General features: G+C 43.4%; 1 protein-coding gene across 5 annotated transcripts in view; it reads right to left on the bottom strand.

Moving 5' to 3' along the window:
- The window catches only part of LOC115128227 (sodium bicarbonate cotransporter 3-like), a 60,731-nt gene that overhangs the window by 30,553 nt on the left and 14,085 nt on the right, over nt 1-16,093 (bottom strand). For 4 of the 5 annotated variants that reach the window (XM_029657897.2, XM_029657896.2, XM_029657898.2 and 1 more), the window contains exons 2-3: nt 10,899-10,980; nt 8,920-9,057 (exon numbers count right to left, since the gene is read on the bottom strand). In XM_029657897.2, the coding sequence (XP_029513757.2) occupies nt 8,920-9,057; nt 10,899-10,980 (220 nt within the window). Of the gene's footprint in view, nt 1-8,919; nt 9,058-10,898; nt 10,981-14,830; nt 15,051-16,093 lie in introns of those variants that run through there. The other variant, XM_065017667.1, reaches the window with a different exon arrangement.

Raw genomic sequence — 16,093 nt, forward strand, 5'->3', positions numbered from 1 at the left:
ACAATATGTATTAATCCAATAGGGGTAGGCAAGAGAATGGTCGTGGACAGGCAAAAAGGGTCAAAACCAGTTCAGAGTCCAAAAGGTACCGAAGAGCAGGCAGAATCAAGGTCAGGGCAGGCAGGGGGGGAAAGTAGTCCAGATTCAGGCAGGGGTCAAAACAGGCAGGACGCTCAGAAAGAGAATAACAAAAGGAGTACAGGGAAAAACACACTGGTTGACTTGACTAACATACAAGACAAACTGGCACAGAAAGACAGGAAACACAGGGATAAATACACAGGGGAAAATAAGCGACACCTGGAGGGGGTGGAGACAATCACAAGAACAGGTGAAACAGATAGGGGCGTGACACTACTTAGCTAGCTTCAAGCCTAGTGTTTGATATGCAATCCGGTTTCCTCGTATTTAATAGTGTTGAGTGTCCTGACAAGAAGGCAAACATTTCTAGCAATAACAGGTGAAAATCGGGCATAATCAAACATTTGGATGTATCCAAATGACTGAGGAAGCGACGCAGGTAGAGGACAAAGAGCCTGGTCAGGACCCGAAAAAGGTGAGTGGGAAAGCTGCCGTTACCGTCAATATTACTCGCCAATGTGCAATCATTGGACAATAAACTAGACGAGTACCTCGAATATCACGAATATCCTACCAATGGGACATCAAAAACTGTAATATCCTATGTTTCACGGAATCGTGGCTGAATGATGACATGGATATTCAGCTAGCGGGATACACGCTGCACCGGCAAGATAGAACAGCACACTCCGGTAAGACGAGGGGGGGAGGTCTGTGCATATTTGTAAACAACAGCTGGTGCACGAAATCTAAGGAAGTCTCTAGATTTTGCTCACCTGAAGTAGAGTATATTGTGATCAATTGCAGTTTTTAGTTATACTTTCATGGCTGTTTATTTACCACCACTGACAGATGCTGGCACTAAGACCACACTCAGTCAGCTGTATAAGGAAATAAGCAAACAGAAAATCGCTCACCCAGAGGTGGCGCTCCTAGTGGCAGGAGACTTTAATGCAAGGAAATTGAATCAGTTCTACCAAATTTCCATCAACATGTTAAATGTGCAACCAGAGAGAAAACAATTCTAGATCACCTGTACTCCACACACAGAGACGCGTACAAAGCTCTCCCTCTCCCTCCATTTGGTAAATCCGACCACAACTCTATCCTCCTGAATCCTGCTTACAAGCAAATTAAAGCAGGAAGCACCAGTGACTCGGTCTATAAAATAAGTGGTCAGCTAAAGCAGATGCTAAACTACAGGACTGTTTTGCTATCACAGACTGGAACATATTCCGGGATTCTTCCGATGGCATTGAGGAGTACACCACATCAGTCACTGGCTTTGTCAATAAGTGCATCGAGGACGTCCATACCCCAACCAGAAGCCATGGATTACAGGCAACATTCGCTCTGAGCTAAAGGGTAGAGCTGCCGCTTTCATGGTGCGGGACTCTAACCCGGAAGCTTACAAGAAATCCTGCTATGCCGTGCGACGAACCAAAGCATCAATACAGGGCTAAGATACACCGGCTCCAACACTCGTCTTATGTGGCAGGGCATGCAAACTATTACAGACTACAAAGGGAAGCACAGCCGCGAGCTGCATGCATGAGAGCATCAGCTGTTCCAGGCGACTGTGTGATCATGCTCTCCGTAGCCGACATGAGTAAGACCTTTAAACAGGTCAACATACACAAGGCAGCGGGGCCAGACGGATTACCAGGACGTGTGCTCCGGGCATGTGCTGATCAACTGGCAGGTGTCTTCACTGACATTTTCAACATGTCCCTGATTAAGTCTGTAAAACCAACATGTTTCAAGCAGACCACCATAGTCCCTGTGCCCAAGAACACAAAGGCAACCTGCCTAAATGACTACAGACCTGTGGCACTCACGTCTGTAGCCATGAAGTGCTTTGAAAGGTTGGTAATGGCTCACATCAACACCATAGTACCCTCAAAGCTCATCACTAAGCTAAGGATCCTGGGACTAAACACCTCCCTCTGCAACTGGATCCTGGACTTCCTGATGGGCCGCCCCCAGGTGGTGAGGGTAGGTAGCAACACATCTGCCACGCTGATCCTCAACACTGGAGCTCCCCAGGGGTGCGTGCCCAGTCCCCTCCTGTACTCCCTGTTCACCCACGACTACATGGCAATCACGACTCCAACACCATCATTAAGTTTGCAGACGACACAACAGTGGTAGGCCTGATCACCGACAACGACGAGACAGCCTATAGGGAGGAGGTCAGAGACCTGGCTGGGTGGTGCCAGAATAACAACCCATCCCTCAACGTAACCAAGACTAAGGAGATTATTGTGGACTACAGGAAAAGGAGGACCGAGCATGCCCCCATTCTCATCGAAGGGGCTGTAGTGGAGCAGGTTGAGAGCTCCAAGTTCCTTGGTGTCCACATCAACAACAAACTAGAATGGTCCAAACACACCAAGACAGTCGTGAAGAGGGCACGACAAAGCCTATTCCCCCTCGGGAATCTAAAAAGATTTTGCATGGGTCCTGAGGTCCTCAAAAGGTTCTACAGCTGCAACATCGAGAGCATCCTGACTGGTTGCATCACTGCCTGGTACGGCAACTGCTCGGCCTCTGCCCGCAAGGCACTACAGAGGGTTAGTGCATACGGCCCAGTACATCACTGGGGCTAAGCTGCCTGCCATCCAGGACCTCTACACCAGGCAGTGTCAGAGGAAGGCCCTACAAATTGTCAAAGACCCCAGCTGCCATAGGACTCCTGAACAGGTAATCAAATGGCTACCCGGACTATTTGCATTGTGTACCCCCCCAATCCCTTTTACGCTACTGCTACTCTCTGTTCATCATATATGCATAGTCACTTTATCCATATCTACATGTACATACTACCTCAATCAGCCTGACTAACCAGTGTCTGTATGTAGCCTCGCTACTTTTATAGCCTCGCTACTGTATTTAGCCTGTCTTTTTACTGTTGTTTTATTTCTTTAGCTACCTACTGTTCACCCAATACCTTTTTTATTGGTTAGAGCCTGTAAGCGCACGTGACAAATAAACCTGGATTTGAGATTTGATATAGAAAACAAACGCAAATGCAGCTTCTTTGCTGTTATTCTGGCTGCAGAGGTAGTGACTGTGTTAGCCGTAGCTAGTTGGCTAGCTAGAAAGCAAGGAATAAGAACGGAACATATAGAACGAACAACTGGATTGTGTCCATATACACTATATATACAAAAGTATGTGGACACCCACTGAAATGAGGGGATTCAGCTATTCCAGTCACACCTGTTGCTGACAAGTGTATCAAATCGAGCACACAGCCATGCAATCACCATAGACACATATTGGCAGTAGTACTGAGCTCAGTGACTTTCAACGTGGCACGGTCATAGGGTGCCACCTTTCCAACAAGTCAGTCAAATCAAATTTCTGCCCTGCTAGAGTTGCCCTGTTCAACTGTAAGTGCTGTTATTGTGAAGTGGAAACATCTAGGAACAACAACGACTCAGCCGCGTAGTGGTAGGCCACACAAGCTCCCAGAATAGGACCGGCAACTGCTGAAGTGCGCAGTGCGTAAAAAATTGTCTGTCCTCATAGCCAAACTGCCTCTGGAAGCAACATCAGCACAAGAACTTCGTTGGGAGCTTCATGAAATCAGTTTTCATGGCCGAGCAATCTCACACAAGCCTAGGATCACCATGTGGAATGCCAACTGGTGTAAAGCCCACTGCCATTTGAATCTGGAGCAATGGAAACACGTTCTTTGGAGTGATGAAACACGCTTCACCAGCTGGCATTCCGACGGACAAATCTGGGTTTGGCAGATGCCAGGAGAACTGTAAAGTATGGAGGAGGAGGAAAAATAGACTGGGGCTGTCTTTCATGATTAGGTCTAGTTCCCTTAGTTCCAGTGAAGGGAAATCTTAACGCTACATAAATTAACATTGTAGACAATTATGTGCTTCCAACTTTGTTGCAACAGTTTGTGGAAGGCCCTTTCCTCAGCATGACAATGCCCCCGTGCATAAAGCGAGGTACATATAGAAATGGTTTGCCGAGATCGGTGTGGAAAAATTTACCTGGCCTGCACAGACCCCTGACCTCAACCCCACCGAACACCTTAAGGATGAGTTCGAACGCAGACTGCGAGTCAGGCCTATTCACCCAGCATCAGTGCCCGACCTCCCTAATGCTCTTGTGGCTAAATGGAAGACATTCCCTGCAGCAATGTCCCAACTAGTGGGAAGCCTTCCCAGAAGAGTGGAGGCTGTTATAGCAGCAAAGGGGGGAACACATTGATACTAAGCCTATGATTTTGGAATGAGATGTTCGACGAGCAGGTGTCCACATATTTTTGGTTATGTAGTATACAGTGCATTCGTAAAAAATTCAGACCCTGAATTCTACCACTTCTTGTTATGTTACAGCCTGACTCTGAAATGGATTAAATGAATAAAACATCTCATCAATCTACAAACAATACCCGAAAATGACAAAGTGAAAAGTTTTTTTTTTAAATGTTTGCAAATGTATTAAAAATAAAAAACTGAAATACCTTATTTACATGCGTATTCAGACCCTTTGCACTGACACTCGAAATTGAGCTCAGGTGCGTTTCCATTGATCATCCTTGAGATGTTTCTACAACTTGAGTCCACCTGTAGTAAATGCAATTGATTGGACATGATTTGGGAAGGTACACACCTGTCCAGTACAGTGGCTTGTGGCATTTTTCCTATTTTGTTCATTTGTAACCTGGAATTAAAATAGATTTTTGGGGGTGTTTGTATCATCTTATATACACAACATGCCTACCACTTTTTGAAGATACAAAATATGTTTTATTGTGAAACAAACAAGAAAAAATACAAAAGAACAGAACTTGAGCGTGCATTAGTATTCACCCCCAAAAGGTCAATACTTTGTAAAGCCACCTTTTGCAGCCATTACAGTTTCAAGTCTCTTGGGGTATGTCTCCATAAGCTTGGCCCATCTAGCCACTGGTATTTTTGCCCATTCTTCAAGGCAAATCTGCTCCAGCTCCTTCAAGTTGGATGGGTTACGCTGGTGTACAGGAATCTTTAAGTCATACCACAGATTCTCAATTGGATTGAGGTCTGGGCTTTGACAACGCCATTCCAAGACATTTAAATGTTTCCCCTTAAACCACTTGAGTGTTGCTTTAGCAGTATGCTTAGGGTCATTGTCCTGCTGGAAGGTGAACCTCCGTCACCAGTCTCAAATCTCGTGAAGACTGAAACAGGTTTCCCTCAAGAATTTCCCATCCATCATTCCTTAAATTATGACCAGTTTCCCAGTCCCTGCCAATGGAAAAACATACTCACAGAACGATGCAGCCACCACCATGCTTCACTGTGGGGCTGGTGCTCTTGGGGTGATTAGAGGTGTTGGGTTTGCACCAGACATAGCGTTTTCCTTGATGCCCAAAAACCTTAATTTAGTCTGATCTAACCAGAGTACCTTCTTCCATTTGTTTGGGGAGTCTCCCACATGCCTTTTGGCGAACACCAAACATGTTTGCTTATTTTTTTCTTGAAGCAATGGCTTTTTTTCTGGACACTCTTCTGTAAGCCCAGCTCTGTGGAGTGTAAGGCTTAAAGTAGTCCTATGGACAGATACTATCATCTCCGCTGTGGAGCTTTGCAGCTCCTTCCGGGTTATCTTTGGTCTCTTTGTTGCCTCTCTGATTAACGCCGTCCTTGCCTGTTCCGTGGGTTTTGGTGGGCGGCCCTCTCTTGGCAGGTTTTGTTGGGTACCAAAAAAATGTCTGCAGCATTGAAGGTCCCCAAAAACCCAATGGCCTCCATCATTCTTAAATGGAAGAAGTTTGGAACCACCAAGACTCTTCTTAGAGCTGGCTGTCTGCCCAAACTGAGCAATCGGGGGGGGGGAGAAGGGCCTTGGTCAGGGAGGTGACGAAGAACCCGAAGGTCATTCCAACAGAACTCCAGAGTACCTCTGTGGCGATGGAAGAACCTTCCAGAAGGACAACCATATATGCAGCACTCCACCAAATCAGGCCTTTAAGGTAGAGTGACCAGATGGAAGCCACTCCTCAGTAAAAGGCACATGACAGCTTGCTTGGAGTTTGCCAAAAGGCACCTACAGGCCTCTCAGACCATGAGAAACAAGATTTTCTGGTCTGATGAAACCAAGATTGAACTATTTGACCTGAATGCCAAGAATCACATCTGGAGGAAACCTGGCACCATCCCTACGGTGAAACATGGGGTTGGCAGTATCATGCTGTGGGGATGTTTTTCAGAAGCAGGGACTGGGAGACGAGTCAGTATCGAGGGAAAGATGAATAGAGCAAAGTACAGCGAGATCCTTGATGAAAACCTGCTCCAGAGTGTTAAGGACCTCAGACTGGGGCGAAGGTTCACCTTCCAATGACCCTAAACACACATCCAAGATTACGCTGGAGTGGCTTCGGGAGAAGTCTCAATGTCCTTGAGTGGCTCAGCCAGAGCCCGGACTTGACGGACTTGAACTGTGCAGCAACGCTCCCAAGATTCGAGGCTGTAATCACTGTCAAAGGTGCTTAAGCAAAGTGCTGAGTAAAGGGTCTGAATACTTGTAAAGATGATATTTCAGTTTTAATTGTTTTAATCCTCTGTCAACCATGTTTACCTGCAAGGAAACACGTGCCGTCATCATTGCTTTGCACAAAAAGAGCTTCACAGGCAAGGATATTGCTGCCAGTAAGATTGCACCTAAATCAATAATTTATCGGATCATCAAGTACTTCAAGAAGAGCGGTTCAATTGTTGTGAAGAAGGCTTCAGGGCGCCCAAGAAAGTCCAGCAAGCGCCAGGACCATCTCCTAAAGTTGATTCAGCTGCGTGATTGGGGCACCACCAGTACAGAGCTTGCTCATGAATGGCAGCAGGCAGGTGTGTGTGCATCTGCACGCACAGTGAGGCGAAGACTTTGAGGATGGCCTGGTGTCAAGAAGGGCAGCAAATAAGCAACATCTCTCCAGGAAAAACATCAGGGACAGACTGATATTCTGCAAAAGGTACAGGGATTGGACTGCTGAGGACTGGGGTATAGTCATTTTTCCCCTTTCCAATTGTTTGGAGCATCCGGAAAAAGGCTTGTCCGGAGAATACAAGGTGAGCGCTACCATCAGTCCTGCATCATGCCAACAGTAAAGCATCCTGAGACCATTCATGTGTGGGGTTGCTTCTCAGCCAAGGGCTCACTCACAATTTTGCCTAAGAACACAGCCATGAATAAAGAATGGTACCAACACATCCTCTGAGAGCAACTTCTCCCAACCATCCAGGAACAATTTGGTGACGAACAATGCCTTTTTCAGCATGATGAAGCACCTTGCCATAAAAAAATAAATAAAGTGATAACTAAGTGGCTCAGGGAATGAAACATCGATATTTTGGGTCCATGGCCAGGAAACTCACCAGACCTTAATCCCATTGAGAACTTGTGGTCAATCCTCAAGAGGCGGGTGGACAAACAAAAACCCACAAATTCTGACAAACTCCAAGCATTGATTATGCAAGAATGGGCTGCCATCAGTCAGGATGTGGCCCAGAAGTTAATTGGCAGCATGTCAGGGCAGATTGCAGAGGTCTTGAAAAATAATATTGACTCTTTACATCAACATCAACTTCATGTAATTGTCAATAAAAGCCTTTGACACTCATGAAATGCTTGTAATTATACGTTATTGCATAGTAACATCTGACAAAAATATCTAAAGACACTGAAGAGCAGCAAACTTTGTGGAAATTAATATTTGTGTCATTCTCAACACTTTTGGCCACAACTGTATAACAATAACACTTCAACTCGGAACACACAACTTGTCGATCTGGATGGGCTATTGCAGCAGAGGACCACACCGGATTCCACTCCCATCAGCTAAAACGTGGCTGCAGTGGGCACACGATCACCAACAACAAACAATTGAGGAGTGGGAAAACATTGCCTGGTCCGACGAATGCTGTTGGGTCATGCTGATGGCCGAGTCAGGATTTAGCGTAAACAGGACCCATCCTACCTGGTCTCAACGGTACAGGCTGGTGGCGGTGGTGTACTGGTGTGGGGAAGATTTTCCTGGCACACTTTCAGTCCCTTGATACCAAGCAAGGAACATTTCCGACACCTTGTATCAGGCTGTTTTGGAGGCAAAGGTGGGTCCGACCCAGTACTAGACGGGTGTACATAATAAACTGGCCAGTGAGTGTATATTGTATTTGTGTTGATTCATTTATCTGCTATTATTTGAGGGGGGTTTAGCATGTAGCATGTTGTTCTGTGTATGTGTTGGGGAGAGTGATGTTCTGTGTGGGAAGGAAGGGGGGGGGGTAAAAGGGGCATTATGTTGTCATTTTTTAGGGGGGATGCTTGTGAAAATTAATAAATAAAGTAAATTGTTACAAATCATTTGGGGGAAAATGTTTAAGGGCAACAGCTGAATTTGTGGTGGGAGTTTTTGCGTTGACACGATTCCAATACATTATGATTATGTCTACTGGTACATTAGCGCGACACTAAAAGCCCTGACTCTTTATCCAAATTACCCCATGATAGCCTACTTATATGTAGGGTAATATGTAGGGTAACAACATAGATTTTAGCCATATGTTCCACCACACATTTATTTAATTGCATGCATAAAGAGCATCAAGGAAGGTAGAAGTTTGTTGCGTAAAAACAAAGAAAGTCGCACATTCTATGTATGCTCCCAACAATTTAATGGATGAAAATTGTTAACCTATTAAATTGTTGTCAGCAATTTCTGTCAGCCTATAAAGTGTCTGACGTTTACTATTCCTTTAGTCAGCACCTCTACTAACATTTCTAACAGTCAGCTGATGCTTTTAACTGGACTTTAAGGTAGAAGTTAGTTACCATAAGTGGGGTCCTCCTCCTCGCGGTCCTCCTCCTGCTCCCTCCTCTTGCGGTGGTGTTTGTGGCCTCTGCCGTGGTGCCTGCGTTTGCTCTCCCGGCCCAGCGGCACATGGACCCCGACATAGACCGCCCTGTGGCCTGAGACACACCACACCAAACCAGAGAGATTTACAGATTACCAGGCTCCATTTCCTGTGAATAACCTACTTAGACAGGAAAAAATACCATCACTTTTTTCATATTTGTTTATTTTCACTGTTTGTTGGATTCTTGCTATGAAATGCAAATGTCCCAGTTTTCTGTGCCAATAGATGTTTTGGGAGGATGAGTCATTCTACTTTGATTTGAGAGATACTCTGGGAGAGCTGATGAAAACAATACATAAGAAGGGGAAAAGGAAAAGATAAGAGAAAGACATGAGCCTAACAGATGGATATACAAAGAAAAAGAGAAAGGCGATAGAGAGAGGGATATAGTGTTTGAGAGGAATGAAGAGAGACAAAAACACCAGAAACAAAACAGGGGAAATGAGAGGGATAATGGATAGAGAGAGAGAGAGAGAATGGCAAACTAGAGAGAGAGAGAGAGAGAGAGAACATGTACTATGTGGTAATGATGTTATTTGCGGGCTGCATTCTCCAGACGTGAGCCGCAATGACACTTCCTTTAAAACACTCTCCTGTCTCTGCCTCGTTCCCAGGAGAAGGACCACAGAGGATTGGTTTCAATAACAACTGGCTCGCTGCCAGCTCTGTTTCTAAAATAATTATAACTCAAATATCGTCGGCTCCCTGGAAAAACCTTGAATCTCAGTTTTTGTTTATTTCGATTTTCCTACATAAATTGAAAGTAGTCATTAATTTCATGACATACACATTGACGTCTAATAAAAAGTTACTCATCATACTGTTTTGTATGACCATAGACAGTCTACTGACCATTTAGTACTCTCTTAGTCAACCATAACATGTACTTCACTGCAAGCTCTAATGAAACATGCAGCCTATTTCTGCTTGGGGAACTAGGTGGGTGATTGGTAGGCGTTCTCAGTACCCATTAGAGATAATCACAGGTCGTGTTTGAAATCCCCTGGAATGTACAGCTCAGAGAGAAAATGCTAGCTTTGTTACCTAGACGGGCCAGATAATCAGAGGCCAGATTTGCGGCTAATCATAGTCAGATAGGCAGAGAATGTTTGGGTTATAAGGAGACACCACCGTGTCATATGCACAGTACTTTCATGTGATACAAATACAATATCACAGCTGATACTATCCCAGCAAGCAAAACTGTTTGAAATTATGTCATGCCCAGTATCTGGTTGTAATGACATAATTTCATCCAGTTTTGCCCACCGGGATAGCATATCATACCATTGAAAGTCCTTTTGAAGTTGAAACCAAAGCTTGACGCTAATTTGGGAAAATTGTGATTTTTTAAATGTTTTATATATAGCCGGATATTCCAACCAGCAACACAGAGTATCCAGCTGGACTTGAATAAAGGCGACACAACAGTTAAGCTCAATTACATTTGCCATATATCAGTGGGCTCATGTTTGTCTGGCTAATGAACATACCCCACACCCAGGTGAGGAGAGCCAAGCAGGGGCTGGCTTTAATCTGCCAAGGCCCCCTGAGAAACAAAACCAGCAACACCTGTTCTTTCTATTCACAGCACGTATCTAGGCCTATAATGTGGACAGGAATCATCCACACAGAGACAGAAAAACGGGCATCTAGACACAACAGTAATAAAGGCAGGTACACAAACTGGTACATTCACAGAGGCTGACTGGAACCAGGGTTGAGTTCAATTTCAATTCAATGCAATTGACTGAATTGAGCCAATTCAACTAGCACACCATTTCTCCAACACATTGCACACAGGAATTAACACACACGGGCATAGACATACACATAGGTACAGTAAGTTGGTAGGGCTGTATGGACCAGGGAAGAAGTCTAGACTAGACTTACTCTCCAGGTCTTCCGTCTCATAGTTGGTGTTGGTGGTGGAGCTGGTCTTCCCGAGGTCAATGATGGCCTCCTCGTCCAGACCCTAAGAGAGATGGAAAGAGATTTTAGGCCTTTAATGGACCAATAAACTGACAGTTGAAACTGCGACTGAGCCAGAGGCTTATAAAAACGACTTTATAAGACCACCAGACTGGTATCACAGCACCTTCAGCCATTAGTATAGGTACTACCGAAATTACCAACAAGATGGATGTTTGTCTGATATTCAAAGAACAACAGGAACAACAGCTTTTGGTGCCTTTGCAGAGAACAAGCTGCTTTGACACACAGCATTTGTGCTTGATTTGATTTCAGGATTCAGGAATAACAGTCTATTATTATGTATTGTCTTTGGGATTAGGCCTATTTGACAGTATTCCTGAGGCTGGGCTAGGAAATGTTAGCCTGATCCACCATCCTGACCACTGCACTCTTGTTTTGCTTAATTTAACAGAATCCGTGCAGCAAAACAGAATACCGTACGCTCGTGAGATCAGGATGGTCATACGAGGCTAGAGATTCCTATTTTTCCATCCTCTGAAGGAAAGGTAATGGTACTTTATCACAGGCGTGTTCCAGGAGATCTTTGTTGTGAGGTACACTAGGACCCTCAAATCCAAATCTGTACCTCGAAGCCAGTTCTACTGCTTAAAAAAGAAAATCCCCTCTATTCAGGGACTGATTTAGACCTGTGACATCAGGTGGGTATCATTAATTAATTGTCAGGTAGAACAGAAAACCAGCAAGCTCCGGAACTTATAGGGTAAGATTTGAATACCCTACACTAGGGGGTTAGGGCTATATGTGACTTGTTCACAGAAGAGGCATTTGAACGTAATCCTTTTTTTTCTTACAGAATGCATTTTTTTTGGCAGAAATGCCTTCTGGAACATATGAACTTTCATGTGCCTTAATAACAAACTTGTGTGCCATCTGTAAATACAAATACAATTGTTAAATTATGAGCCTAGTTGGTTTAGCCACAGAAAAAGGAAGGAACCTTCCCACTAGCCACGATTGGCTGAGATAATGGATGGGCTGGACATGCCGAGAGATGAGTTTGGATTGGTCTGCCATGTAGCACGTTTCCGTCTATAACATGAGTTGCTCAGTATGTGTAGGTAATCCTTTCTAATGCATATTTTTGAAAGATATCACAAAGAACTGCAAATGTGTTGCTAATGCTCTCCACTTTCTGGAGGGCAGAGTTTTGAAATCAGTGAAATGTTCGGTGGAAGCAGAGTATGATAGCTAAGGAGAAGGATAAAATGTAAGTGTTTGATTGCAAGTATGTGGAGGGAGTCGAAAAGAGAACACACAAAAAGCTGTTGTATAAAACACCTGTCTCTGGATTACATCTTCAAACTTAAGGGCAACCATGGCATCCGTGACAGAGTGGGAGAAGCGTTCATCCATGTATACATGGAAGAGAGTCTAGCTAGCTACATTTTTAGATATTATACATTTCAAATTTTGTCAGAAAGTTGTTATCATTGCAAGTTAAAGCGTACTGTTAGCTAGCTAACGTTAGCTGGCTGGATTGCTAGCTAATGTTACATGTATAATCTGTGTAGTAATATTATTCATATCTCAGAGCCATTTGCATTGCGTGTTATAGCCTAATGTTAGCTAGCTAGCTAACATTGAACCTAGTTTGGTTAGCTTTAGTTACCTGTAGATTCATGCAGGATAGTAACGTTATGAGTTGGGATTATGGTTCATTGTTTAGCTAGTTAAGCTAACTACATGTTTAACTTCAAGATAGGGGGCGCTCTTTTAATTTTTGGATAAAAAAAATATATTTTGTCACGAAAAGATGCTCGACTATGCATGTAATTGACAGCTTTGGAAAGAAAAAACTCTGACGTTTCCAAAACTGCAAAGATATTATCTGTGAGTGCCCCAGAACTAATGCTACAGGCGAAACCAATATGAAGTTTCATACAGGAAATGCCCCAGATTCTGAAGGCGCTGTGTTCCAATGTCTCCTTATATGGCTGTGAATGCGCCAGGAATGAGCCTGCCCTTTGTGTCGTTTCTCCAAGGTGTCTGCAACATTGTGACGTATTTGTAGGCATATCATTGGAAGATTGACCATAAGAGACTACATTTACCAGGTGTCCTCCCGGTGTCCTGTGTCGAAATGATTGCGTTCCATTTCTTCAGAAGAGAAAGTCAACTGCCACAATGGATTTATCGTCGATAGATATGTGAAAAACAACTTGAGGATTCATTCAAAACATCGGTTTGCCATGTTTCTGTTGATATTATGGAGTTAATTTGGAAAAAAGTTTGCGTTTTAATGACTTAATTTTCGTTTTTTTTCTTACCCAAACGTGATGAAGAAAACGGAGCGATTTGTCAACACAAATAATCTTTTTGTAAAAACTGAACATTTGCTATCTAACTGAGAGTCTCCTCATTGAAAACATCTGAAGTTCTTCAAAGGTAAATTATTTTATTTGAATGTTTTTCTGGTTTTTGTGAAAATGTTGCATGCTGAATGTCAGGCATAATCCTATGCTAGGCTATCAATACTGTTACACAAATGCTTGTTTTGCTATGGTTGAGAAGCATATTTTTGAAAATCTGAGATGACAGTGTTGTTAACAAAAATCTAAGCTTGAGAGCTAGCATATTGATTTCATTTCATTTGCGATTTTCATGAATAGTTAACGTTGCGTTATGGTAATGAGCTTGAGGCTGTATTCACGATCCCGGATCCGGGATGGCTCGTCGCAACAGGTTAAACAAAATACCCCACTATGCAAGTAACCATCTCACTGTACCGTTTACACCTTCTCTATCCTGTGCATGTGACAAATAAACATTGATTTTATTTGATATTGTGTGTTTAACAGAGGCGGTAATGTGAAGAACAACATGACACATGAAAGTCAAAACATGCACCAAAGCCAAATTAGGATATAAGGTTAGGCCAACGATACAGTGTCCAAATTCTAAAATTATCTGGTAGAATGCCCTGCTTTTATTTAATCACACTCACAAGCAAACTATTTTCTGTCATTAACTTGTAAAGAAGTATCTTGTTGAGTTTATGTTCCTGTAATAATGAATACTTTGTCAGCTATATGACGTGGTCATTATTTGAACTGGCTAGCCTGCTAACTTAACGTTAGCTAGCTACCTAACAAGCTAAAAACTAACCAAAACATTGTTTAGAAAGTTGCTTTTAGTTGCCTGGTTTACTAGATACATTTAGAAAGAAATTGGTTTATTGGTGTTAAAATACACCAGTTATGCTATTTTGGACCACCAGACTGCTTTTGTGTTTATACTTTTTCATAAGACAAGAACAAGTTTGATGTCAGACGACAATAGAATGTTCATAATGTCAATGCGACAACTGTATACAGACACGTCGATAGAAGTAGTATAACCCAGTCTTTAGTCTTGAAACCTTTGGTTGTTTAGTACACTACCATACAACTGCAGTGTATGAGATTTTTTTTCTAGCTCGCAGTTGTATGAGATTTTTTTTCTAGCTCTGAGCTTCAAATTTTGCTACAGTACATACAGTAGGACCGAATCCAGGTGGTGGGTCACATATCTGCTTGAATTATTCCTCACGGACCTGTACTGGAACAGTATTAGCATAAGGTAACATAAATCAGTTTGGCTACAGTAAGTAAGTAGATGTATTCTTTTGTCATAAATGTACTGATGCTGTGATGCAAAATGGCATCTCAGAAATGGGGTAATTTAATAAAGTTTATAGTTTCAAACATTGACACATTGAATTAGGCCTATCAACAGTCAGGGCATTGCACCATCATGCTTAAAGGACAATCTCTACTTTGGAATGTAAATAGAATGCTATAAAAGTGTACAGACACTTTTTATGTGATTTCACTTGGTTCTGAGAAACTTACCCGACCAGCGATAGACCTCCTCAGGCTCATTCGGCAGAATGTGGTCGTGCAGAAAACATGGACAAAGCTCCAAAAACACTAAATAACGTCCTTTTAAAAACTGCAAAACTATAATATAGTGATGCAGATGTTGTACACATGAAATAGTGTAATTTCAGTATTTTATATTCTGTTTTGTTGGATTTGAGCAATACTTTTTAGTGCACAAGCAAATGCATGCTTTCATCAAAAATAGAGATTTGGTAAAACACATATTTTTTAAACGGTCCTTTTAAAGCTTGCCCAAATTTGCAGCATCAGTCCTTAGATGGACTTTGAAATAATATTAACCAACACTATCAGCAATGCTCAGCAACTGACTTTGAACTGTGGGAGTTGCACGCATCAGTACCTAGATGGGCTTTAAAATAATATAATATTAAACAGACTCAGCGATGTTGGTATGACACTGCTCTCACACAGGCACACCGAGTATCTGCAAGGGTGCGCTTCACGCAGCTACAACGTGATAGCTACAGAACCAAAACAGTGGAGTTAGCCTCATGCTCCAACGGTCTTGGTTGTTGCTGAATTCGAAAAGATATTTCCGTTTACTTCATGCATTGCTGAGTCTACCTTTTAACCAGCACAATCAGCAGTGCTCAGCATCTGACTTTGAACTGTGGGAGTTGCTTCAATAATGCAAGCTGCACTCTGTATGGCCTCGCTTGCTGGCATTGCAGTGGAACAGGGGAGGTTCTGCCTGGCTGGCTGGCAGTGCAGTAGAACAGGGGAGGTTCTGCCTGGCTGGCTGGCAGTGCAGTAGAACAGGGGAGGTTCTGCCTGGCTGGCAGTGCAGTAGAACAGGGGAGGTTCTGCCTGGCTGGCAGTGCAGGTAAAAGCTGATTTATGCTTGATCAGGCAAAAAGGTCTGGAGGCTCCGTACGGATGTTGTGACGCAATTGCAACGCCTCTGGAGGCTTGCGGAGACCAAATCGAGCCTCAAATCAAGGCATCGCCGTGTGCCTCCCAAATGAATTAACAACGCGGAGGGCTCCCTATAGCTCTGCATTCACATGATTGGGTAGGTAGGGGTGCACATCCTGTATAAACACAAACTCACTTCCTTGACAACTTCTTTCACAACAGCTCTGCGAAGCGCAAGTATGAATGTGCTCACTTCTGCAGAGGCCGCATCGCAGTAAATGATGTACGGACAGTACACTTTCGAGATTGACCATAAATTGCCTTTAAACAAGGGAGGTTCTGCCTGGCTGGCAGTGC

This window comes from Oncorhynchus nerka, linkage group LG4 (genome assembly GCF_034236695.1).
Source record: "Oncorhynchus nerka isolate Pitt River linkage group LG4, Oner_Uvic_2.0, whole genome shotgun sequence".
NCBI classification, from domain to species: Eukaryota; Metazoa; Chordata; class Actinopteri; order Salmoniformes; family Salmonidae; genus Oncorhynchus; species Oncorhynchus nerka.